We start from the raw sequence: 27,443 nt of genomic DNA, 5'->3' as shown, positions 1-27,443 counted from the left end.
ACAGTATACTATAGGGTTGGGTGCATAGCACCTATATTGCTCATAAGCCAAAATGCTTACTTAATGTCATGAAAAAATATACATATGTGGTCGAAATAAGTTAGTCAAGAATGCTATTATTAAATTGATTCATCTAATTGCTAACTGTCCTCTTTCTTTTACAATATCGGCACACCTTTTCTCATGGACAATCAGACCCTTTTGGATTTAGGTGCTTCTCCAGACTATAAAGACAGCCGTGGCTTAACCCCACTCTATCATAGTGCAATGGTTGGGGGGGACCCATACTGTTGTGAGCTACTGCTCCGGGACTACGCAAGCCTAGGCTGTGAAGATGAAAATGGATGGCAGGAGATCCACCAGGTAAGATAGTTTATTATTTATGGACTAATAAAATATAATATAACTGCCGCACAGTGTTGCACACTTTAAAGCGTACCTATCGTTATACTTATTAGGGGAAAGTGACCTATAATTCCCCTTTCCCTATCTTCGGGCTCTGTAAATGTTCAGAAATTGTTTCAGTTCCCCTTAAAAGCCAACAAGAAATAGTAGATGGGAGGAGCGAGATACAGCCGCAGCTTCTGTGAAACGGGAAAGCGGGACAAGGGTGGAGACAGCCCATTGGTCAGAGAATGCAGCACATCTCTGACATCATAACAGGAAGAGTCCACCCACTCAGCAAGCAAGGAAAGAGAACATTTGTATTTACAGGAACTAGCAGAGGAGAAAAGAAATACCCCAAATAAGAGGGTTAGGGGCACCATTTCTGGCCGCACAACATCTGGTGTATATATACAGCTGTCCCAGGAGTGATTGTAATTTTCTTTTTTGTAACGATAGGTACTCTTTAAAGACTGCTGTTAGGTTGTGATCATCATACCATAAATTACATCCTGGGTGAGATCTTGGCTGTATGACAGGTCTGATGTTCTATGATAATATTTTCATACATACTTTTGCTTGTTGTCTTAAAACTCTTATTGTCTCATTGCTTATTCTACTTTCAAACCTTGACACTTGTGTTTTGTGTGCTCACTGTGGTTTCATCTTCTGACCATTTGGGCCGTCTACCATGTCTCACATCTGTGGATCGCTGTGCTTGGCATTGTTGTTATCACTTTTTATATATATTGTCTGTACTCACTGGGCATCAAAAATCTTTTTTTGTCCCCTCTTGAAAACCTGATCTCCTCCTTCCTGTTTCTCAGGCATGCCGCTATGGACATGTTCAGCATCTGGAGCATCTCCTCTTTTATGGAGCCGACATGAGAGCACAGAATGCATCGGGGAACAGTGCCCTACACCTTTGTGCTCTTTACAACCAGGTGACAGACATTTTTAGTTCTACTCCCATTCTTATGCTAATTTGTGAAGAGAAACGATATATCTCTTTGATGGGTATATACAGTTATGAGGAACATCCAACATAATTCTAATGTATATTCCAAAATTCTTATAGATCCAATAGTTTTTTATTAGGTTTTTACACATGAATACAGCAAAAGTAGCGGGCACAGCCGCTTTCATTGCAAAATCAACAGGAACACCAGTATCGCATAGGTAGACTGCACATATCAAAGCAAGGCATACTATTCACAATATAGCTAGAATCCAGGGCATCCCTTAGGATGCAAACAACCTGGCATTCTCCCATACAAGTGTTTGCGGCCACTGATGTGTGACCTAGGTAACACTCTGACAATAATTAAACACCTTGGCCTAGAAAATATAACTCTTACCATATCTCTAGTAAGCGTACTCTATGGCACCCTGGTGTAAATAGCTTCCGGTGTAATTTTAAAGGAAAATCATAAACACAAACCAAGAAGTAAAAGAAAAGGAAAACAAAACACAGAAGGACGAAAAGAAAGGTCAACTAAAACAACAGCAGTGAGATCAATAAGCTATTGTGTACGGTATATCACTTATATGTCTTGTGCATGACACATCTCTGTAAACTTCCAGTCAAAGCTGCGTATCTCCAATTGTAGGGTTACATAGTAAATGTACTAAATGTACTAATAGACCATAAGTGCCAAATTGCATCGAAATATTTCGTTGAGAAAATAGAAGGGGTTAACGCTCTTTCATATTTCCAGGTAGTATTTATAGCTGATATTGTCTCCTCCACTGCAGGAGCCACCGTATCCTTCCAATGTCTGGCGATGACCAATTTGGCCAAAACTAGGATCTTGCATGCCAGTATTCTACTGCTTGGAGGCAGTTTTTCTAGATCCAAATATAGTAGTGCAATATAAGCCTTATTAGGAATTGTCACTCCCACAGTGGAAGACAGGATACGAAATATCTCCTCCCAATATTTCCGAATAACAGGACAGTCCCATAAAGTGTGTAGTAATGTGCCCTTTTGGCCACATTGTCTCCAACACAACTGTGATGTTGTAGGGTAAATTTTGTGTAACCTGTCAGGTGTCATATACCAATGTAAGTATGTTTTCATAGCAGCCTCATAGTGTGTACTGCATTTGCAAGCCAATTGAACTAATTTGAGAGCAGATTCCCATTGTTTAGCATCAAAGGTACGTCCAATATCCTCTTCCCACCGTAGAAACGGTTGAGATTTCTGGAAGCAAAATTGGGAGTCTATTAGGCCATAAGCATATCTCATAATTTTAGATTTAAGTTTATGGATAGACGTTACTTTGGTATCTCCAATGCTAACTCCTTTGGGATGAGTGCTGAGGAAATGCCGTATTCGTAAGTATTTAAAAAAGTCAGCATTAGGAATATGGTATGTCCGCACTAGCTGTTCAAAAGTTTGCAAAATTTCATTATCATACAGCTGAGATACACATGAGATACCTCCCCTTATCCAGTTAGCGAGATCCAAGTCTCTGATGTGTATATTCAAATATTGCAGTGGCACTGACTCCCAAGAAACCTGGTCCTTCCCATCCACAGTTCTATGGAATTCCTTCCAACACTGCATTGTGGTTCGCGTCAGAGGAGAAATTAGCGGGAATTCGGGCGTTATGTCCCTGTCTACAAAAGTAAGGGCGTGTAGTGTCAACGGAGATACAAGGCTATTCTCTATATGTATCCAATTTGTAACCCCCTCGCTTTTCCATTTGGCAATCATTTCTACTTGCGAAGCTATGTAATATGCCCTCATATTGGGGACACCCAATCCCCCATATACTTTATGTTTAGTTAATAAAGAATACTTAATCCTAGGTTTGCGATCTGCCCATATAAGCCGGGATATACACTTTTGGAGATCCGCGAAAAATTTTGCCGGTACTTTAATAGGTACTGTACGAAACAGGTATAACAGCTTTGGCAACAGTAGCATTTTAAAGGCCGCTATTCTTCCTGTCCACGAGATCTCGCATTTAGATAATCGGGCTGATTCCTCCTTGATATTGGATAGCATAGGCAGATAGTTATATTTATATAGTTGTTTGAACGTGGAGGTAATTTTCGTCCCTAGATAACCAATGGTTTCAGTTTGCCAATCTAGATGGAACTGGGATTTTAACCGTTCTATAAGAGGGGATGTGAGACCTAACGGCATAGCTTGAGATTTTGAAGTATTAAGTTTATATAAAGATATGTGCCCGAATTGTTTAATCCATTCCAGGGATTTGGCCAGCGATAGTTCAGGATCTGCTAAGGTCAAAATTACATCGTCAGCATAAAGGGAGATAGTGTGTTCCCGGTCACGGATATTTATCCCTTTGACATCTGGGTCGGATCTCAGGAGGGTAGCCAATGGTTCCATGCAAAGGACAAATATTAATGGTGAGAGCGGGCAGCCTTGGCGTGTACCATTTGTGATATCGAATTTATCCGATAGTGTGCCATTAGTTAGTACTCTGGCTGAGGGTGCCGAATATAACGCTCTAATAGCTTGTAGTATTCCATCTTTAAACCCGAAGCGAGATAGTACCGAGAAGGCGTACGACCATCCAATACGGTCAAACGCCTTCTCGGCGTCCAAGGATACCATCAAAGATGGAATTTTGGAAGATGTGACGTAATGCAATACATTTAGCACTCTCCTGGTGTTATCGAATGCCTGTCTAGTCTTAACAAAACCCACTTGATCCTCATGTATAAGGTTCAGTAATAAGGGAGCCATTCTCACAGACAAAATCTTGGCATATACCTTCAGGTCTATATTCAGTAAAGATATAGGCCTGAAGTTCTGAGGCTTATCAGGTTCTTTACCTGGTTTGGGCAAAGTAACCACTAAAGCTTCCTGATTTTCTCGCGGAAATGAGCCCGTATCCATAGCCCGCTGGTAAACCACCTGGAGATGTTCCGCCAGTAGATGGGTAAACGATTTGTAATATTCTCCTGTTAGTCCATCTGGCCCTGGCGATTTACCCGCTGGTAGACTACGTATGGCTGAAGTTACCTCGTTCACTGAGATTGCTTCGTTTAAAGTGACTAATTGTTCATTAGTGAGGGATGGGAGATTAGCTTTTTGTAAAAAGGACTGAATATCCTCTGGAGAAGGCTGAGTAGTAAGTGGATCCTCTTTCAAGTTATATAAGGATTCATAATAACGTCTAAATTGCTCTGCAATTTTTGTAGGATGTGATATTTTTGCTGTCGTATGTTGGTCTATTAAATAAGGGATTCGGGATTTCTGAATCTGTTGTTTAAGCCTATTAGCTAATAACTTCCCCGCCTTATTGTTTTGTGAATAATAACGCGCTTTAGTGTAAAATAATTGTTTATTGTAATCCGCCAATAAGTGATCTCTCAGTTGCAACCGAAGAGTATGTAATTGCGTCTGAAGAGCTGTCGTTTGAAGGTCTTTATTCTGAGATTCAAGTTTCTGTATTTCTTGGGTCAATAACTTCAGTTTTTGGGATCTCAGTTTCTTCACTGAGTGATTCAATTTGATAAAGGACCCTCTGATAACCGCTTTGTGTGCGTTCCAGAGACAAAACGGGTCACTAACTGAATTATGGTTAAGTTCAAAATATGTTTTAACATCTTGTTCAATAGCTTTTTTTGATGATGGGTCATTCAAGAGGAAAGAATTACACCGCCATACTGAAGCTGGCGCGGTCCTATAACTTTCCTCCAATATAATGCTAATTGGGGCATGGTCTGACCATGATATTAGGCCAATAGAAGCTTGGGTGGTCTGGAGGAGCACCTCCTTGTCGGCTAATATGATATCAATTCTAGAGTAGCTGTTATGTGCTGCCGAGTGAAACGAGTAGTCCCTTTCCGACTCATGTAGTACCCTCCAAACATCATATAAACCTTCCTGCCATATCAGCGACCTTAGGGAGTTATTGGAAGTATATCTATTCCAAAATTCTTATGAGCTTCATATCCTAGTATTCTATTCCTTATGTAGATTTGTTAGTTTCAGGTATAGGCCAAAAATTGGAAGTGAGTCTGGCCACCCAGGAATTTTACACTTTGCACATAAACTTTACAGTGTCTTCTTCTGATCTTTCAATACTGTGACTCTATTAGGAATAAGAGTTCCATTCACAAATCTGTAGATTGCTGAGCTGAAAGGGATTCTGTCACTAGGGTTAACGATATATCGATATTTATATGTGCCCATTAGTCTCCATGCAGTGTTTAAAATGATCCCACTGTTTATGCTCTGTGTGTGTTAGATTCTTATAAAAACCGATCTTATTGATATGTAAATCACCTCTGTCAGGAGCCCAAGGGGTTGTCCCATGATATGTTGGAGCCCAGCCGCGCCCATCGTTTCGGAGCCCAGCACCGCCTACCACTTAATTTATTCACTCCACTATCGCTGACGTCAGTTCTTCTTAGTGCCGTAATCTCGCTCAGAGGGAGCCGGCGCGTGCGCAGTTGACTCGTTGAAGCCGGTGCCAGTAGTCCACATGGGCGCAGACTACAGTGTCCACTGCGCCTGCGCAAGATTACGGCACTGAGAAGAACTGACGTCAGGGATAGTGGAGTGAGTAAATTAAGTGGTAGGCGGTGCTGGGCTCCAGATCAATGGACGCAGGGTGGGCCAACCCCTTGGGCTCCTGACAGAGGTAATTTACATATCAATAAGATCGGTTTTTATAAGAATCTAACACACACAGAGCATGAACAGTGGGATCATTTTAAACACTGCATGGAGACTAATGGGCACACATAAATATCGCTATAGCGTTAATCCTGGTGACAGAATCCCTTGAAGTCTCCCAGCAATCCTTGTTGATTCAAAGTCTGGACAAAGCTTCTTTTGATATTTTTTTTTCCATCTGACATGCAGTCTTTTCACCAGACATTACAACAGTAATCAGATGAAAGAGAAACATAACTCCATAAATCCACTGCATTGTAGAAGCTGAACTAAACTGTTGACTTCTCCAGTGACAACTATCCGTTTTGTGAACTTGTGTAAGGCAGGATCTGTGCTGTAATGCAGTGTATTTACTTTGGTACTCATCTTTCAGAGTAGATGAAGGGCAGTTTCAGAGTATTATATGTAAGTAGGCACCACTGCGTTAGATGTTGGTATTTAAAGGGTGTTCCCAACTTAAACACATATGACTTGTGCATATCAGGAGAACAGAGGTTTTCACCTTTGTCTTCCCATTCACAGAGACCCTTTGCCCATGGAAATTAACAGCGTAATGCCCGTGTCCGCTCTCTATCTCCTTCATCAGGGACTATGGTAGTTACGGAATGAACCATAAGCTGCTTCTTCTGATCTTTCCAACTCCCATAGAGAGAGACAGGCACAAGTGTTGTAACCCTGCCCCCCTGGAATTATTTAGGGAAAGCAAATACTGCTAATGACTCCCTTCACTTGATAAGTAAGGATAGCTAGTATTTCTGCCTATACCTATTACTTTGGATTTGCTTTGAAGGGGTTGTCTTGGCCCCATTGGTGACCCATTTTAGCCATTGATTGGCTGAGCAGTGATTTTTTGTGTGTGTCAAGAGCGACCAGTAACCGGCAGAGGACCGAGTAGTGTCGGAATGGGAACACAGAGAAATATAAGACAAGTAGGCCGTTTTGAGTCTCTTTGAAACCATTTTAATTGACCAGACAACCCTATTGTTTAAAATTGGAATATCTGTACGATAGCTGTCTCTTCAGTATCGTAGTCAAAGCATTGCTTATTACCTAGTTATAAACCTATAATGATAAAAAAATCTATCTTATGTATAGTATTTGTTTCTGAGGTCTTGCATAGAAGATACGTACGTAACAGCCACTAATATATAACAGTGGTCAGCGGTGACTATGTTTAATATTACTGGATTACTCCTGCTGGGTCGTTATGTGGCAGATTCTGTAAGACCTGTAAGAAGTAAGTAGGCACTCCTGCTAACAGCTGTAAATGACTTCTTATCGATTTGTCATTCCACCAGGCACTCAAGTACAGCAAAGTGTAGTTCATTATACAGAATGCCATTCAGGCTACATTCTGTATAAAATATTTACTGTAGTTATCTTAGTACATATCAATGTACAGTACAGACCAAAAGTTTGGACACACCTTCTCATTCAAAGAGTTTTCTTTATTTTCATGACTATGAAAATTAAAGATTCACACTGAAGGCATTAAAACTATGAATTAACACATGTGGAATTATATACTTATCAAAAAAAGTATGAAACAACTGAAAATATGTCATATCCTAGGTTCTTCAAAGTAGCCACCTTTTGCTTTGATTACTGCTTTGCACACTCTTTGCATTCTCTTGATGAGCTTCAAGAGGTAGTCACCTGAAATGGTTTTCACTTCACAGGTGTGCCCTGTCAGGTTTAATAAGTGGGATTTCTTGCCTTATAAATGGGGTTGGGACCATCAGTTGTGTTGTGGAGAAGTCAGGTGGATACACAGCTGATAGTCCTACTGAATAGACTGTTAGAATTTGTATTATGGCAAGAAAAAAGCAGCTAAGTAAAGAAAAACGAGTCACCATCATTACTTTAAGAAATGAAGATCAGTCAGTCCAAAAAATTGGGAAAACTTTGAGTGTCCCCAAGTGCAGTCACAAAAACCATCAAGCGCTACAAAGAAACTGGCTCACATGCGGAACGCCCCAGGAAAGGAAGACCAAGAGTCACCTCTGCTGCGGAGGATAAGTTCATCCGAGTCACCAGCCTCAGAAATCGCAGGTTAACAGCAGCTCAGATTAGAGACCAGGTCAATGCCACACAGAGTTCTAGCAGCAGACACATCTCTAGAACAACTGTTAAGAGGAGACTGTGTGAATCAGGCCTTCAAGGTAGAATATCTGCTAGGAAACCACTGCTAAGGACAGGCAACAAGCAGAAGAGACTTCTTTGGGCTAAAGAACACAAGGAATGGACATTAGACCAGTGGAAATCTGTGCTTTGGTCTGATGAGTCCAGACTCAATCTTTGGTTCCAACCACCATGTCTTTGTGCGAAGCAGAAAAGGTGAATGGATGGACTCTACATGCCTGGTTCCCACCGTGAAGCATGGAGGAGGAGGTGTGATGGTGTTGGGGTGCTTTGCTGGTGACACTGTTGGGGATTTATTCAAAATTGAAGGCATACTGAACCAGCATGGCTACCACAGCATCTTGCAGCGGCATGCTATTCCATCCGGTTTGCGTTTAGTTGGACCATCATTTATTTTTCAACAGGCCAATGACCCCAAACACACCTCCAGGCTGTGTAAGGGCTATTTGACCATGAAGGAGAGTGATGGGGTGCTGCGCCAGATGACCTGGCCTCCACAGTCACCGGACCTGAACCCAATCGAGATGGTTTGGGGTGAGCTGGACCGCAGAGTGAAGGCAAAAGGCCAACAAGTGCTAAGCATCTCTGGGAACTCCTTCAAGACTGTTGGAAGACCATTTCAGGTGACTACCTCTTGAAGCTCATCAAGAGAATGTGCAAAGCAGTAATCAAAGCAAAAGGTGGCTACTTTGAAGAACCTAAAATATGACAAATTTTCAGTTGTTTCACACTTTTTTTGTTATGTATATAATTCCACATGTGTTAATTCATAGTTTTGATGCCTTCAGTGTGAATCTACAATTTTCATAGTCATAAAAAAAAAGAAAACTCTTTGAATGAGAAGGTGTGTCCAAACTTTTGGTCTGTACTGTATATCCAATGATATACCTCTCATGGAGCTGCTGTTACTTCCATCACCTCTAGTGGACTCAAAGAAAATTCCCCCACTTTCTGGCTTCTCTCCTTTCAAAGGTTAGGGTTTTGTTGCTGCAAAATGTGTGGAACCAGAGCAAAAACTGCATGGTGGGCAATTTTGTAGCAGTTTGGCAAGAAAAATGTGTTATTTTGATGCGGTTTTACAAAAACCAAACAGAACCTCAATCCTAACGCAGAGCAGGACTACTAGGCGGCCTATGCAATAGGTCAAGTTTATGTTGGGTGGAAGTTCCGCAGAGATTCTGCAGCAAATCCACCCAAAATCCACAACAAATTCCCATGTTACCCTCATGGGGCTCTTTCAGAAGTTAGGTATGGGGCTCAGTAGTTTTTAGTTATTTCTGGTCTGAGATGTTATAACATTGTCCATTTTAAGAAAAAACACAACTGTGGTGTACTGTAGACTGGAGTTACTTTGGGCCCACCAGAGAAAATAGTATTTAGGGCCCAAAACCCATATCATCAAGAAAGTTAGATTTTGATTCAAAGAAACAGACCCGTGGCATATTATTAGCTACAAAGGCAGCTCCAAATATTTATTTTTTCTCCTGGGCCTTTGGGGCACACTATGGCATCAGAGCCTGGGCTCACCAGGGGATCCTCTGGTACTCTGTGGGGCCAGTCCAACACTGGTCGCATTATGTTGCGGCTGCACTCCGATCACATTGATGTGACATTGCGAGCCTCATGTTGCATGTCCATCATAATTGTGGGACTTCAGCTCACACTCCCTTCTCGTAGACTGTACGTAAAAAGTACTGTGTAAATAAGACTCTTTTCACGCTATGTCTGCAGTGTCCACAGGAGGTTTCCAGCAGGAGAATTTCCCAATGGAATCCTTAAACCAAATGCCACAGAGAGGCAAACTTTCTTTTCACTGGATGTCTCTGGATGAAATTGCACTATTCATGCAGTAAAAAAATTGGAAACCCGGTGAATAACCGTCAATAGAATACTGTTTTGACATTTATCGGTATAATGGGTACATACATTAAAGGTTTGGCCTATCTTCTGAGACCCCTAACCTCCCGCCGATCGAGCTACAGTAAAGTCAACATTGTAGTGTGCAGAGCTCTGTCCACTACAATTTTGATGGTTTAGTGTAGCTCTGGCGCCGACTTCCAGTGACGGAGCTACACAGAACAGCTGATCAGGGGGTGGGGGTGCCGGATCCCCACCGATCAGCTAATGATGGCCTATCCTGAGGATAGGCCATCAGTTAAAAAAAGACTAGACAACCCCTTTTTAAACGTACACTGCAGTTTGAAAAGACCTCTGAGGAATAAGGACTGGGTTTGGAAGTAAAGATGACATATTCCAATTCCCTGGAGACTGAATGGACAAGAATCAGGACATGAAAAAGGGTGGGAATTATATAGTACATGCATCTAACCATTACAATTGCTTTATATTTGGCAATCTCCCTTCAGAGTTCCTGGCCCAATATGTAATGTCCCTATGACGTTAGTGATGCTAAATGTCCTTTGGTTTTCCATTTTGTGTAATATTGTAAATGTCTGGTTCTACAAGTATGTTTTGTCCCTGCTGATAAAGTATATATCGCCTCGGGCAGCCCCAGTGCTTCCATCTATACAGTAATTCTATAGCTTCTGTGTAAATACTAGACACTGGAATGGCTGGATACTTCCACTTCCCTACACCAATTCTTCCAGTTACTGTATGTCATCTACCCTGTCCTGCCCGGGGCGCTTCTAATCTTCCATGCACGCTGCTAATACCTAGCTGCTGGAGATCACAGGTGGAAGCAGAACTTCCACTGTGCACCATGTAAAATAGCTGACTGAGCTCTGATGCTTCTGAAAGTAATTACCAGGGGAAAGCTTCATTCATGTGAGCAGTTTTCTGAAGAATCGCAGGGGATTTTTACACATCTGCTCCTCAGCTTAGCTCTTTATAGACCAAGTGGTGCAGAAATGTGTATGGACATGGTGCGAGAGCTTCCAGAATCACTGATTGAGGTACAGGGCACCAGAATTGCAAACGGAAGCAGTAATGGGCAAAGCTATCTAATAGCGACACGGGTGAACATCAGAAGTCAGGATACACAATATACAGTATTTACAGTACAGTAATAATAATTGAAATGTCACATGTTACTGTGCAGGGGCCCACCGTCTCACTCTTTAGAAAAACCTTCCGACATTAGGTCTGATTGAATATTAGAAGTGGAAACTTTCATCCACATATGACAAGAAAAAATCTGCAACAACTTAAAGAGGAAAAACTAACGTAAGGTCTTTTTGCTCGCAGATTTAATTTTTTTTTTTTAAAGATCTTTTTATTTCTATTTATTTAACATATATTTCTTTTTTTTTGTCATGTTAAGGTACAAAAACAACAGCAAATCAAAACAAAAACATTTAGGATGTGACATTCTTCCTATCCAATGTTTTACATTTAGAGTCAAAGACTATGGGGGTAATTTTTGAAGACAAATATGACACTTTTTGGCATATTTTAGGCGCAGGTTTTGTGGCAAAATCTGCACCTTTTCCCCGCTCATGCCGCTTTCCGAGGTGGCAGAAAAAGGTGGCATGGGCGGAGGAACAGGGCGGGGCCGGGCCACCACTTTCTGGAGTGTAAAATGGTCTTAAACAACGCCAGAAAGAGAGCGGGCATAGTTTAAGCCATGTCGCAGGGTCGGCAGAAACCAGCGCCAAAGTTATGTAGAGCCTCTAAATAACTTAGGTGCATCCTCCTCCAGTGCAGGGGTATCAAGACCAGCATATACATCTTACGACAAGTGATAAAGAATCTGTCGGGAGTGCCCTCATCCACAAATAACTCTACAGCAGATTGTGTAATATACAGAAATTCAGGTCATCAGTTACCCTCCCCCATCTAGAACTCGCCCCTCTCAAACCTTCAAGTTTCATAGTGAGTCCATCAAATCAGAGTGAAGATGCCAATTTGTGTATCGGAAGGACCACATCAGGTCTCGAATATCTTGTGCGGAGTAATGTGACTCAATAAATCTTTTATATTTATTATAGAATTTTCCTGCTAGTTTTTCTTTACGCCTCTCCGTCTCTGTATGATCTATTATTAATAGCTGTTTTCATTTCAAAATGACATATTCTCTGCCTGGTGGGTCTTGGTCCAACTATTTTGCAAAAAGATTTCTAAGGGCAACCAAGATGATCACATGTGTAACTTGAGGAAATTTGGTGTTAGTGTTTGACTCTTCTTCCGGAGGTCTGAGCTGGTGAAACAATAAGGCTGGTGTGGAATACGGGAGGAAAATCTGCCAGTAACTTTGTATATACAGTTGCAAGAAAAAGTATGTGAACCCTTTGGAAGGATATGGATTTCTGCACAAATTGGTTATAAAATGTGATCTGATCTTCATCTAAGTCACAACAATAAACAATCACAGTCTGCTTAAACTAATAACACACAAATAATTAAATGTTACCATGTTTTTATTGAACACACCATGTAAACATTTACAGTGCAGGTGGGAAAAGTATGTGAACCCTTGGATTTAATAACTGGTTGAACCTTCTTTGGCAGCAATAACGTCAACCAAACGTTTCCTGTAGTTGCAGATCAGACAAGCATCAGGAGTAATTCTTGACCATTCCTCTTTACAGAACTGTTTCAGTTCAGCAATATTCTTGGGATGTCTGGTGTGAATCGCTTTCTTGAGGTCATGCCACAGCATCTCAATCGGGTTGAGGTCAGGACTCTGACTGGGACACTCCAGAAGGCGTATTTTCTTCTGTTTAAGCCACTCTGTTGTTGATTTACTTCTATGCTTTGGGTCGTTGTCCTGTTGCAACACCCATCTTCTGTTGAGCTTCAGCTGGTGGACAGATGGCCTTACGTTCTCCTGCAAAATGTCTTGATAAACTTAGGAATTAATTTTTCCTTCGATGATAGCAATCCGTCCAGGCCCTGATGCAGCAAAGCAGCCCCAAACCATGATGCCCCCACCACCATACTTCACAGTTGAGATGAGGTTTTCATGTTGATGTGCTGTGCCTCTTTTTCTCCACACATAGTGTTGTGTGTTTCTTCCAAGCAACTCAACTTTGGTTTAATCTGTCCACAGAATATTTTGCCAGTACTGCTGTAGAACATCCAGGTGCTCTTGTGCAAACTGTAAACGTGTGCAATGTATGTTTTGGACAGCAGTGGCTTTCTCTGTGGTATCCTCCCATGAAATCCATTCTTGTTTAGTGTTTTACGTATCGTAGATTTGTTAACAGGGATGTTAGCATATGCCAGAGACTTTTGTAAGTCTTTAGCTGACACTCTAGGATTCTTCTTCACCTCATTGAGCAGTCTGCGCTGTGCTCTTGCAGTTATCTTTACAGGACGGCCACTCCTAGGGAGAGTAGCAGCAGTGCTGAACTTTCTCCATTTATAGACAATTTGTCTTACCGTGGACTGATGAACAGCAAGGCTTTTGGAGATACTTTTATAACCGTTTCCAGCTTTATGCAAGTCAACAATTCTTAATCGTAGGTCTTCTGAGAGCTCTTTTGTGCAAGGCATCATTAACATCAGGTATTGCTTCTTGTGAAAAGCAAACCCAGAACTGGTGTGTGTTTTTTATAGGGCAGGGCAGCTGTAACCAACACCTCCAATCTCATCTCATTGATTGGACTCCAGTTGGCTGACACCTCACTCCAATTAGCTCTTGGAGATGTCATTAGTCTAGGGGTTCACATACTTTCTCCACCTGCACTGTGTTTACATGGTGTGTTCAATAAAAACATTGTAACATTTAATTTTTTGTGTGTTATTAGTTTAAGCAGACTGTGATTGTCTATTGTTGTGACTTAGATGAAGATCAGATCACATTTTATGATCAATTTCTGCAGAAATCCATATCATTCCAAAGGGTTCACATACTTTTTCTTGCAACTGTAATTAGTAATGTCTCACCAATATATGATAGTTTTCATGCAGTGCCAGACACCATGCCATAGATCTGTTAAAGGAGGGTGGCATTTAGGACAAGCCTCTATTCAATTTGGTAAGGCGGGAGAAAATGGAATATTAAAACCGTATAGTGCTGTAGGCATGCGTTTAAAATGCGTTTCTCTCCAGCGTTCATTTGTATTTCCTTACCATTTTCTTTTTTTCTATGGTTTAAACTTTTTTTTTCTAAATAGTTTATTGAGGAACTGATTACCGAACCTATTTTAGAGTTGTGAGAGAGTTACCCTATCGGAGCTAGACTTGATCATGTCATCTAGGGGATGTATAATAGCTTCCTGAGTGATATTTGTCACCCTAGAAAACCACAGAAACTGTGCACTTAAAAGCTTTATCCTCTAAAGTGAATGTGTCTTTTAGTTCCTGAGGGGTCAGTATTAATAAGGTCTTTGGCCAGCAAAAGCCCATTCTTTTGCCAGGAACATTTCTATTTCTGGGACCAACCCAAAGGGTGGCCAAGCCCCTTCCTAATTTCCTTCCACGTTCCTATCATATCCCTGAATACGACAGATTGCTCAGTTTTTATTTCCTAATGTACTTTATTCCATAGTCTATTTCGCAAGATCCAAACTCAGATCCACTGCTCTCTGCAGCACTTCCGCAGCCATCACATCTATTTCTGAGCTCTTCTCTCTTGCAGTCCAGGGAGAGGGCATCACCGCCTAATTGATTTGCCTAGGGACACAATCCAGCCTCCAGTCCTAGCGATGTACGGGTAAATTAAGCGCTATAGGCCTTTTGTTATGTGAGCATGCGCCAGGGTTGGAGACTGGATACCGTCACTGCACACTGACACATGCAGATCAGTTATGCAGTAACAGAAGAGAGAAGAGCACAGCAATGGACATGACAACTTGTGCCAAAGGTAAACCTTCACTTGAAATATGCCACAACAGTATCAAATACTGCATGCTAGCCACATGGTAGGGCTGATGTAGGCCCTGCTGGGTGTTTTCGGCAGCTTTCATGCTTGTGTCCAGAAAGTCATGATTGGCCAGTTGTTTGTCAGTATTTTAGTATCTGCTCTCAGCTGACTCTGTTTCTTCCTTAGGAGAGCTGTGCCCGGGTTCTTCTCTTCCGTGGAGCAAGTAAAGAGATTAGGAACTTCAACAACCAAACAGCGTTTCAAGTAAGGACTATTTTTTTTAAAGAAAATCTTTCAACTGATTTACAGTTTTTAGAATCAAAGTAAGGGCTCATGCACACGACCGTGTGCTGGCCAGGCCCATGCTGCAGACCGCAAATTGGAGTCCGCAATGCAGGGCACCGACCGTGGAGCAGTCGCACTTGAATGGGGACCGTGATCTGCATTTTGCGGTGTGGAGGTACGGCCAGAAACACCACGGAAGCACTCCGTAGTGCTTCCGTGGGGTTCCGATCCGTACTTCCTCACCGCATCTCCAGGTTTGCGGGCCGATTCAATAGAGCCACGGCGGGGCAACGCCCTTGTGCACAAGCCCTAATACAGGTAGACGTTTTAATAAATTCTAATCTATATTCTGAAAAAAATTTAACTGACTATTATTAACTGTGTGCAAAGGGAGGGAGTGTTAGGGACCCCATAAAGGAAAACTCAGCTGAACGCACAGATTTTAGCGGGACAGGCCAACTTTTTTATGTTTTTAAGAATCTTCCAACTCAACTTTTTTTTTATTTTTATCGGGGCAACAAGCCGCCACTAGAAATGTCTAGTAGCGGCTTGCTCCCCTCTCTCCACTGTCAACACTTGGAAACTGGAAGAATAATGGTCACGGCCTTTTATGGTTGGTCTTTTTTTGCCCTTTTGTGCTGACTATGCTGGAGTTAAATTAGCACCTCATCATAAATTAGGTACACCTTCAGCAGTCCATGCGCCTGATGGAAAAACCTGACCAGTCCCTGCCCTGAGTTGTTTTTCTCTGTTTCAAGGGGTAAATGTTTTGGCGGCCAAATTCCAAGCATGCCTCCGCCACACCCTGAACACTCCTATGTGTCAAATGCGTTGCAAAAACACCTGTGTGCCAAAATATTGCTGTACGTGTTCAAAAAGTAGCAAAAATGGGAATGTGCAACATTTATACACCAAAAACTGGGGTGAAAATGTTCGTAAATGAGCGCAATAAGTCAGGAAGAATAGCAGTGGGCTTGCACATTCGGCCAACAGCTATTGAGGATGTATGGCTGCCATTATATAGCATGTATGACCCTGCGAGACCAGTTCTAAAAGTAGAGAGATAAGCTATTGATACCTGGTGGAAGAAATAAATGGGTCTCATCAGCTGTATTGTATTGTTCTTCACAGTGGGAAGTAAATCATTATAAAGTATTGATACAATTGTTAAAACCTAATCCACTCAAAACCTGAAAATTCAGACGTGACTGCAGTTTACCAAAACTTCCCTCTCCCCAATCTATCATGACGCAGTCAGTTCAGGTCATTAGATCTGTGGTTGAATAGGGACCTTTTACCATAAGACTGGCTATATATTGTCCAATATCCAAAGGCATAAATTTACCCAGGCAACCCCTCTGGCATTTCATGCTCTGATGCTCTCCCTCTCCCTTACCCTGCGCTGAATCGCGCAGGTCTAGGGCTTTTTCTTCAGATCCGGTGACGTACTGGGTCTACCAGTGATGTCACAGGCTAGGGCAGTGCAAAAGCCCGCCCATTAGTGCCGAGTGTATGCATCGACAACTCTGCTTGGCGGAAACCACTGCCTAGCAGTGACAAATGCAAACAAAAAAGCCTGATACAGCGCAGGGCAAGGTAGAGCAAGGGGTCAAAAGGAGTATATGTCTGGGTTCAGCTCTGAACCCGATCAACCCCTTTAAAAATGAATGATACATCGGAGCTAGAAAATTTTTTGGGATGGTGTTTTTATCTTATGTTTTATTTTATTATTCATTCGATAAAATAGAAGGGTTTCTCTAGCTCCGAGGTATCTTATTCATTATGTATTTTACTAAATGTACTGATCGTGGTGGGAGATTAGTTTGTTTGGTTTGGTTTGAATCTCTACTACCATTTGTTTAAAATACGTTTACCTGGTGAAATTTTGTTGATGACACTGAAAATCATATACGTTATGTTGGGTAAATCATTATTTTTTGTTTTTCTATCTTTTATCAATCTTTGATATACAAACCATAAGGCTGGAGCCTATAGCCGTAAACCGTGCTGTATCAAAGGAAGACTCATTTATGCTTTTTTTGTTGAACCAAAGTAAATAGGAGATAAAATGCTGCAGAATATCCTTTTTTATCTCCCTGGAATTTAGTTAGCAGAGAAAGTTTGGTATCTGCAGTAGGTGTAGGGTGCATCGGTGGTAGCAGACTGCTGGGCAAAACGCCAAAGAACAAACTGTCAACGTGAGCTGGCTCATTATGTCTGTAGGCTGGGGGACATGATCTACAGTAGTTCAGTTCCTTGTCATATTATAATTATCAGGATCTCTCGGCCATTTTTAGAAACACCCAAAGTTTTCTTTAACGTATATGTGCTCTTCGTTTTATAAGCTGTGTATACAGAGCCAGGATAAGGGGTAGTTATAACAGGAAACCTCCTTGGGCGCCAACGCTTCAGATGGGGGGGTGCAATTTAAATCGATCTATCTATCATCTATCTATCTATCTATCTATCTCATATCTATCTATCTATCTATCGTTCTATATATCTCATATCTATCTATCTATTATCTATCTATCGTTCTATATATCTCATATCTATCTATCTATCTATCTATCTATCTATCTATCATCTATTATCTATCTATCTATCATCTATTATCTATCTATCGTTCGATATATCTCATAACTATCTATCTATTATCTATCTATCTATCTCATATCTATCTATCTATCGTTCTATATATCTCATATCTATCTATCTATCTATTATCTATCTATCGTTCTATATATCTCATATCTATCTATCGTTCTATCTATCTATCTATCATCTATTATCTATCTATCATCTATTATCTATCTATCGTTCGATATATCTCATATCTATCTATCTATCTATCTATCTATCATCTATTATCTATCTATCTATCATCTATTATCTATCTATCGTTCGATATATCTCATAACTATCTATCTATTATCTATCTATCTATCTCATATCTATCTATCTATCGTTCTATATATCTCATATCTATCTATCTATCTATTATCTATCTATCGTTCTATATATCTCATATCTATCTATCGTTCTATCTATCTATCTATCATCTATTATCTATCTATCATCTATTATCTATCTATCGTTCGATATATCTCATAACTATCTATCTATCTATCTATCATCTATCTATCGTTCTATATATCTCATATCTATCTATCTATCTATCATCTCCTAGACATGGCTGGTATACCGTAGCTGCAGAGTGATGTCGGTGTAAGACAGGGTAGCACTGCAGGTTGTTACAAGGACACCCATGATGTCCTAGTGATGAGAAGATAATCTCTGCCTATCTATATAATCCTTTATTAATCTGGATTAGTGTCAGTCTGGTGTCAGGTCCCCTCCCACACTGTACCCATCTGTTACACAGTAGGATGTGTTCTATACTGTTTATGTGTCACAGCTTCTTTGAAGTAATTAATAGTTGATAATATAAAGAATCAATGATGCCGAATGTTGCCTTACAACCGATCACATGGGGGGTTCTCTGACGAATGCCGGTATACATGGACATATTACATGCCTCCAGGTATTTGAAGAAGTCTTTCTCCTTCCGCAGTGGTATATCACAGCTCTAATGCTGGCCGCATAGGCACATTTGTCTTGTCCCTGCTAGCTAATGTATGGGAGCACATCACGGAGAAACTCCTCCCTGCCCGAGTAAGATGGATTGCCACAATTTGTGCAGAAATCCCTGATAAATCCTTTCCCTCAGAATTACTGTGCGTTTAGAAATGAAAGGCGTATTTTTTAAAATTTTGCCTTCATCGTGGCCTTTTAATCATGGTCCAGAGATAGCAACTTGCAGTACTAATAATTCATTTGCACTACTCTGGTGCTTGCAGAAACATCAAATAATTGCCGCTACAAGGCTTCCTTCACACACAGTTTTTTTTCTTGACTTTTAAAAAATACCATTGATTTCAGGCATTTTTCAGTTCATTATATTTATTTCATGCGTTTTTAATGGTGTTTTTTAAATCTATAATTAAAGGGAGTCTGTCAGCAGGGAACTCACTGGTAAACCAGGACTAGGTCCGTTGAATGTAATGATACCTTTCCCTAAGGTTACTTTCACATCTGCGTTTTCCCTTTTCCGCTATTGAGATCTATCATAGGATCTCAATAGCGGGAGGTAAGCGCTTCCGTTTTCTCCCCATTTATTGTCAATGGGGACAAAACTGAACTGAAGGGAACGGAGTGCACCAGAATGTATTCCGTTCTCTTTGGTTGCGCCCCCATCGCGGACAGAATAACACTGCAAGCAGCGTTCTTCTGTCCGCGATGTGATTTGGAGCAAGACAGAGTCAATGGGGGCGGATCTGTTTACTCGGACTCAATAGAAAACGGATCCATCCTCCATTGACTTTCAGTGGAGTTCATGACGGATCCGTCTTGGCAATGTTAAAGATAATACAAACGGATCAGTTTATAACAGATGCAGACGGTTGTATTATCAGTATCGGAAGCATTTTTGCTGATCCAAGACAGATCCAGCAAAAACGCTGATGTGAAAATAGCCTTAGGGCTTGTTCACACGACCGTGCCGTTTTTGCGGAATGGAACAGGAGGCCCATTATAGAAATGCCTATTCTTGTCCGCAAAACGGACAAGAATAGGACAGGACTCATAATTTTTGCGGGGCCACAGAACGGAGCAACGGATGCGGACAGCACAGAGTGCTGTCCGCATCTTTTGCGGACCCATTGAAATGAATGGTTCCGTATACGGACCATATGCGCAACGCATAAAATGGTCCATATACGGAACATAATTGGAAAAAAAAGTACTTATACTCCATATGAAAATGAACAGTTGAGTGCATTGAGGGTGGGCCCAAGTCACTCTGTGCACCCGTGTCTCTCCTGGTTTCAATGCCTGCCCCTCATTCTCCTTGTTTATAACGGCCAGGTGAGAAGACTATGCAGGAACAGCACTTTGAAAGGTATCATTACATTCAGCTCAGCTAGCATTACAAGGCATTGTGCCTGCTTTAACACCGAATTTCCTTGTAACAGGAAAGCCTATTGGAAAAATGTCACACTTAGAGCATGCTGCATTTTGAAAAAAAAAAAAGATACAGCTGACCCAAAAAAATAAAAACAAAAAGCCGCCAGGACATCACAAAACTTTGACCACATTTGCTAATGTGAGTGCACCTAGACCTCGTTTAACATAAAAGGGATGTGGCTTGGCAGGAAAGGGGGCATGGCCTAAGATACAACATTCATTGCCAAAATATATTTAGATATATTTAGTATTCATTTAGATCAGGCATGCCCAACCTGCGGCCCTCCAGCTGTTGCAAGCTGTTGCAAAACTACAACTCCCAGCATGCCCGAACAGCCTACAGGTATCAGTCTACAGCTGGGCATTGTGGGAGTTGTAGTTTTACAACAGCTGGAGGGCTGCAGGTTGAGCATGCCTGATTTAGAGGATGGCCGTACCATCCACTGAGGCATTGTGGGAGTTGTAGTTTTACAACAGCTGGAGGGCTGCAGGTTGAGCATGCCTGATTTAGAGGATGGCCGTACCATCCACTGAGGACAATGAAAAAGAGGTGCCACAGTAAAAGCCAGTAAAAAGACTGATGATATGGCTCATAGACAGCCAAACATCAGCATGAACTGGCAAACACGTGGTAAGTATAGGGCTCAACGGGTTTCTATGCGTAGGACACATGCACTTCATCAGGAGACATTAGACTAGTAAGCACCAAAAGGCTGAAGCCTGCCTAAGCCGCATTGCTCTAGTTTGAGAGTCAGCGTTCTAGAGTAGCTCTGATGTGAGCCTCGGGTTTAGGATGGCCACGTGTGCTCCGTGCTTTAAAGGGCAGACATCCCGCCCCGCAGGCGTGCCTCTGCTCCCCCAGCCAACTCGATGAGAGACTCAGCTCTAGCGTCACCGGTCAGCTGGAGGGCGGAGGAAACAAAGTATGTCTCGGGGAAAGCGCATCTGCGCTGAAGATGCTGGGGGGAATACAAAGGCAGTACTTAAACGCTGGAGGTATGAATAATAAAGAGAACAAATAGGAAGGATGCCAGGTAATCCCAGATCCCAGAGAAAACCGTGATATCAGAACAAAGTTAGAGTAATAATGCACAATATAGTGGCTGTCAATATAAGCATGACACCAAATAAAGTGGCACCAACAGATAACAGGCGACCCAGGTACAGGAACAGGTGCAATGGGTATGCAACAGAAGTAAGGCAAGGGATATTAAGCTAATGTTAACACACGTGTGTGGCACATGGAAGGAGGGGATTGTTTTTCTTCACTATGAATAATACTACATATGTACATAAAAGGGACAGAGTACTGCCCCATATGTCAGCCACAATATGCAAGTAAGTACATACCAGGAACTGGCACCTACATATGATGTTGTCCATGTGCTCGATAATATTGCCTACCAAAGGACAAAGGATATACAATAGCGCCCATTACCAGAGGAGATGGGGGGGGGGGGGGGGGGCGCTCCATGTGCAATTGTAAACATAGGGGGGTTAAATGAAAGGAGTATAAGAAATACCGTCATTGAGACCAGTGGGTTTGATAGTATGTGATCTAAACATCCACTGAGCCTCTTTCTGTAACAGAATGCGATCCACATCGCCCCCTCTTGCTGATATCCTGATATGTTCAATGCCCTGAAACTTCACCGAGGTCACCCTGCCCGCATTGGCGATCTGTCACATGATGAGCAATTGGTGTGTCATTTGATTTAGAGATGTCCGAGATGTGCTCCCCAATGCGTCGTCTAAATTCACGTATCGTTTTCCCAACATATTTGATGCCACAGATGCATGTCAGTAAATAGATCACCCCAGTAGATTTGCAGTTGATGAAGGATCTGTTGTGGTAAGTTTTGTTCGACATACTACCGATAAAGGATTTGCTTTTATTGATATATTTACAAAACTTGTATGACCAGCACAGAAACGTACCAGTGAGAGTGTTCTTAAACTAGGATTGATTTTTTGGACTTTGGTAAAAACTGTGAACCAAGAGGTCCCGTATATTTTGGCTACGGCGATATGTAATCGCCTGTTTTTGGAGGAATCAAACTACCTCAGGACCTGATGTACTTCTTCATAGGCCCTGTCATAGATCCCAATTATTCTAAAAACCTCTCCTGTATTCTCTCTGCCCTTAAGAGGGTCACAGCCTTTGTGCACCTTGTTTAGGCAGTAAAAAACTGCCATTATCGGGTGTTCTGGGAGGAGATATTCCTACTCAGTTTTGTTAATGAGTTTAGTCTCGAGGGCTCTTCATAGGATGGATGACAGTTCTTTCTTAAAAATTGCTGTGGGATCAGACAGTAGTTGTCTATACATCTGTTTATCACTTAGAATTTTCTGGCACATATCCTGATATTGATCATGCCCTAGGATGACAATGTTACCACCCTTATCGGGCGGTTTAATGATAACGTTACTATCCTGCTGGAGCCCCCTGAGATCCTCCCTTTCTGCCAACCCAAGTTTGTTCGATCAGCAATTCAGTGTCTCCAAAGAATGGAGTTTGTTAGTAACTACCGATACGAAAGTATCGATAGGAGTACCATCACTTAGGGGGGCATTTTTCTTTTTAGATGGAAGCCGTAAGTTTGTAAAAGGACTTTCCCCCGGTTCTCGTTGGCCCTGAGTATAGAGGTCGGCCAGGAGCTGCATGTCAGGGAGATCGTTTTCATCTATCCCCAGTTCTTTGCATTTACAGCAATCATGAATGCTAAAGAATTTTCGCCATTTAAGTTTGCAAGCGAAAAGGTGCAGATAACCCATCCGAAGAGATCAAATCTATGATTTGAAGGTCGTCTTTTTTGGTAAAAGCGGGACAGTGGGGTTTCGACAGAGCTTATTTCTTGTTCCTGAGCATGTATTGGGAAATCGGGGGGGGGGGGGGGGGGCTCTATTTCTACCCCTGTACGGTCTTCTATATATCTGGGAGCTAGACCCTTTTCCCGGCGATTCAGGCTCAGTATCATACTCAGATGATGATACTTCAGTGTCTATTTCAAGTACCGGTACATCCGAGTGTTTCACACTATAATCAAAGATCTTTCCCTCCTTAAAGTCCTTGATGTCCCTGTTAAACAGAGTGTGTGTTTTTTCTTTGTACTGTGCCATGTACTTTTGTATTGACAATTGAAGGTAAGTTTCCTTTTTATTGAAATCGGAGTGGGTACAAAATTTTTTGGTTCTTTCGATAGCCTCCCTAAATTCACGTTCAACAGTTTCATTAGTCTCATTGAAGACTCAATGGACTCTTTTTTTTTCTCATTTTTTTAAATAAAATCGGTGGACCTGAGACGAGCCGCTAGGACAATGGGATTGTGCAGGCATCAGGGGACAATCTTATTTTTGAGATAGGTATCAAGTGATTGCACCTCCTACCAGGACCTAACGAAATTTTTATAGACACGCGTCACCAGTTTGAAGGCCGAGGTCTAGACAGCCACCATGTATAAATCAGCACCATTGTTTGTAGTGTGCTTCATATTTCTCAATAGACTTTACAAAACATCTGACTGCACATAAAAATGCACCAAAAACACTGCAATTAAAAACACAGTGAGAAAACGTAACACAAACATCGCATTTTTCATAATGCAAACTTTTTGGGAAATTTGGGACGAACTACAAATCGGTAGAATGTATGCGCTCATCCTTAGGCTACATTCACACAACTGTATGTGTTTTGCGGTCCACAAATTGCGGATCCGCAAAACATGTAGGGAATCAACAAGGTAAACGAGGAGAGAATATTTAAAAGAAGAAAAACTGCTACAAGAGGACATAGTTTTAAATTAGAGGGGCAAAGGTTTAAAAGTAATATCAGGAAGTATTAGATGAATGTAGTAGTGGATGCATGGAATAGCCTTCCTGCAGAAGTGGTAGCTGCAAATACAGTGGAGGAGTTTAAGCATGCATGGGATAGGCATAAGGCCATCCTTCATATAAGATAGGGCCAGGGGCTATCCATAGTATTCAGTATATTGGGCAGACTAGATGGGCCAAATGGTTCTTATCTGCCGACACATTCTATGTTTCTATGTATACCAGCCATGTGTGTTCCACGTTTTGCAGACCGCCCATGGCCAGCCCTATGATAGAAACGCCTATTCTTGACCGCATGCTCTATCTCTTTCGCGGAACGTAACTACAGATGCGGACAGCACATACAGTCGTGTGACTGTAGCCTTAGTGTGTGCTGCTAAAAAGTAGGCCAAGACGGAATTTATCCAAGAAAACACCATTCCTGAGAGTGGAAGACTGCCAGAAAAGCAACTTTTCTAGGGATCATCCCCTGAGAAAAGGAAACACTGATGTGGTAATTTATTAAGACCAGCAATTTATATGCCAATATTAATACCCCTGTGTAACAGATCTCCTGGCACCTCGACTGGGTACCTCCGTTGATGGATGCTCCTAGTGCTTCCCGAGGACTCCAAGCACTCCACTCGACACAGATACCACCACAGGAACAAGGAACAGGAACAGCTCTTACAAAAGCTAGTAGTTATAGCCAGGGGAGTATAGCAAATCTTCAGCGTATAGCAATCCCCAGTGTAGATCAGTTACCCAAACACCAGCCTCAACATGATGAAGGGTAAAACAGGAACTCTCTATGGAACACACAAGCATTGACTTATATACACATTTTCCAACAAGGGTACCACCCCCGTGGACCTGGTTGGGAACTGAGGACATAACATAGTAGCCAATCCTTACAGTTTAAACACAAAAACTATACATTCAACAAGCACAATGGCATTGTCTGTGACGCAATAACCAAACACAATGGCATTGCCTGTGACGCACTCAACAGAATAGGCATTGCCTTTGATGCAATCAACAAAATATAATTACCAAAACACAATGGGCTCTGCCTGTGATACAAGCATGGCTTTCCTGCCCAAAACAGTTCCACAGATTTAGGCTGTGCGGCCGATCTACCTTCTCCTTCAAAGTTAGTATATGGGCCATAATCCTGAGGCAAGAGGCTGGCAAACAGGCCCCTCCAAAACCCAGTGGCAATGGTTATTTTTGCCACACCCTGCGTTGGCAGTAGATGTGCCTAAGTTATGTAAAGCTGCAGGCCTCTACATAACTTAGGGCTCATGCACACGACTGTATGTATTTTGCGGTCCGCAAAAAACAGATCCTCCAAAAATACGGATGACATCCGTGTTCATTCCGTAATGCGGACAATAATAGGACATGTTCTATTTTTTAGCGGAACGGAAATACGGAAATGGAATGCAAACGGAGTAACTTCCGTTTTTTTTTGCGGACCCATTAAAGTGAATGGTTCCGCATACGGTCCGCAAAAAAACCAGAACCGACACGGAAAGAAAATACGTTCGTGTGCATGAGCCCTTAGGCTCATCTTTTGGTCGCGTACAACAAGCTTAAACCTTGTGTAGATTTAAAATTACGCCAGCTCCCTTGCTTGTGTAGATTTACTGTATACCATTTTCTACACCAAAAACTGTACGTCCCGCCCTCTTATACGCCCTTGCCATGCCCCATTTTCTTGCCACTGGTGTTAGCGGTGTAAGGCCTCATTCACACATACATGGATTTTCACAGACCACGTCCTGCTGAGTGCACGCCGCCATTGGTTGCTATGACGCCGTGCACCCGGCAGGACGGGTTTTCACAGACCGTGGTTCGTGAAAATCCATGTATGTGTGAATGAGGCCTAACAGTGGGAAAAGTCACAGATTTTGCTGCAAAACACCATTGCTACAAAATCTGTGCCTGATATATGCCAAAAAGTTGCATGTATTGGTTGATAAATGACCCCCTGAATATTTACAGAATGTTCGCATAATTAGTGTACTTTGTGCCAGAATATTGCACCAAGATTTTAGTACAATTTTGGCTCATCCTAAGCCATGCTCCTTTAATGTCTAGCCATTCCATTTTGGACAAGCCAAAAAGTCTCTGAAAAACTTAATAAATGTTTTTGTGCAATTAAAGCCAGAATTCTGGTATATTTTTACTAGTACATCTTTTCCAAAGTGTTTTTGTTTGTGGTATATATATATATTTTTTAAAGCATGCTCTGGGTATAGCATTTTTTCCTGATTCTTTTCCAATAGAGTTTCTCTATAGGACATAAGAAATAACCATAAAAATTGAACTACAAAAATGGATCAGGTTTATTAAGCCTGGAGTCGGCTGCATGATAAATGTGGTGCAGGGATATACACTTTTCTCCAACTCCAATTGTGGCACAATTGTAGTACATCTTAGGCTATGCCCCTTTTGTGCTAAGCCGCTCCTCTTTCACACTAAGCCACACCCTTTTTTGTGTCAGACAAATTGGACAAACTCTGTGCCAAAATTGCCCCAATTTCGGCCCTTTTTATAGAGATTTTAGATGCAGACACATTAGTAAATCTTTGCCAATGTTTGTGAAAATGTATGAAATTCATGGCATTATTATAAGAAAAAAAAAGTGAAGAGAAAGACCCATAGGGCAGAGAATACTAATGATTTTTTTGTACACAGTGTGCACGTGCCATCTCTCTTCCTGTTCACCGCTTCTGTCTATGGCAAAGACCATAGACAGCAGCAGCAGACAGGAAGAGAGACAGCACGTGCACACAGCGCACACCACCTCCTTATACAGCTGATCGGCGGGGGTGCTGGGTGTCGGACCCCCACCCATCTGAGGATAGGTCATCAATAGTAAAAGCCCAGACAACCCTAGCTGGGCACTCTCTTTTGTCGAAGTGATGGTATGACTGAAAAAGTCAAGCAACATCGTCTGCTATGTTAAAAGTTCAAGCAAGAGGAAGTTAAAGAGCCAGGACAGGAAGTAGAATACATTGAGTTGACTTCAAAAAATGATATTCAAAAATTACTCACCCGTTTTTGGGGACTTTGTATCCTATATTGTATATTTTTATTATCTTGGTTTTGTTCTTATCTCGCTATGTCCATCCAAGACCTGTATCCTCTACTTTTCTTTTCCTACAGGTTGCTATAATTGCAGGAAATTTCGAACTTGCTGAAATCATCAAAACTCACAAAGAATCCGACATTGGTAAGCAGCTAAAGCTCACCGCCGCGCAATGACACCATTGGTTCAGTTTACGTTTTTTCCTGTGCTATCCTTTGCATCGCTTTTCTGTGAGCAGTGCTGAAACGTATTGCGTATTTAGATGCATT

The 27,443-nt window shown here is 41.7% G+C and overlaps 1 protein-coding gene across 10 annotated transcripts in view; it reads left to right on the top strand.

The window, feature by feature from the left end:
- SHANK3 (SH3 and multiple ankyrin repeat domains 3) overlaps positions 1 to 27,443 on the top strand; it is a 393,399-nt gene that overhangs the window by 226,760 nt on the left and 139,196 nt on the right. For all 10 annotated transcript variants that reach the window (XM_044279905.1, XM_044279906.1, XM_044279904.1 and 7 more), the window contains 4 exons: positions 196 to 363; positions 1,212 to 1,328; positions 15,144 to 15,221; positions 27,252 to 27,318. In XM_044279905.1, the coding sequence (XP_044135840.1) occupies positions 196 to 363; positions 1,212 to 1,328; positions 15,144 to 15,221; positions 27,252 to 27,318 (430 nt within the window). The remainder of the gene's footprint in view (positions 1 to 195; positions 364 to 1,211; positions 1,329 to 15,143; positions 15,222 to 27,251; positions 27,319 to 27,443) is intronic.

This window comes from Bufo gargarizans, chromosome 2 (assembly GCF_014858855.1).
Source record: "Bufo gargarizans isolate SCDJY-AF-19 chromosome 2, ASM1485885v1, whole genome shotgun sequence".
Taxonomy (NCBI): Eukaryota; Metazoa; Chordata; class Amphibia; order Anura; family Bufonidae; genus Bufo; species Bufo gargarizans.
This window is presented reverse-complemented; position numbering and strand designations above follow the sequence as displayed.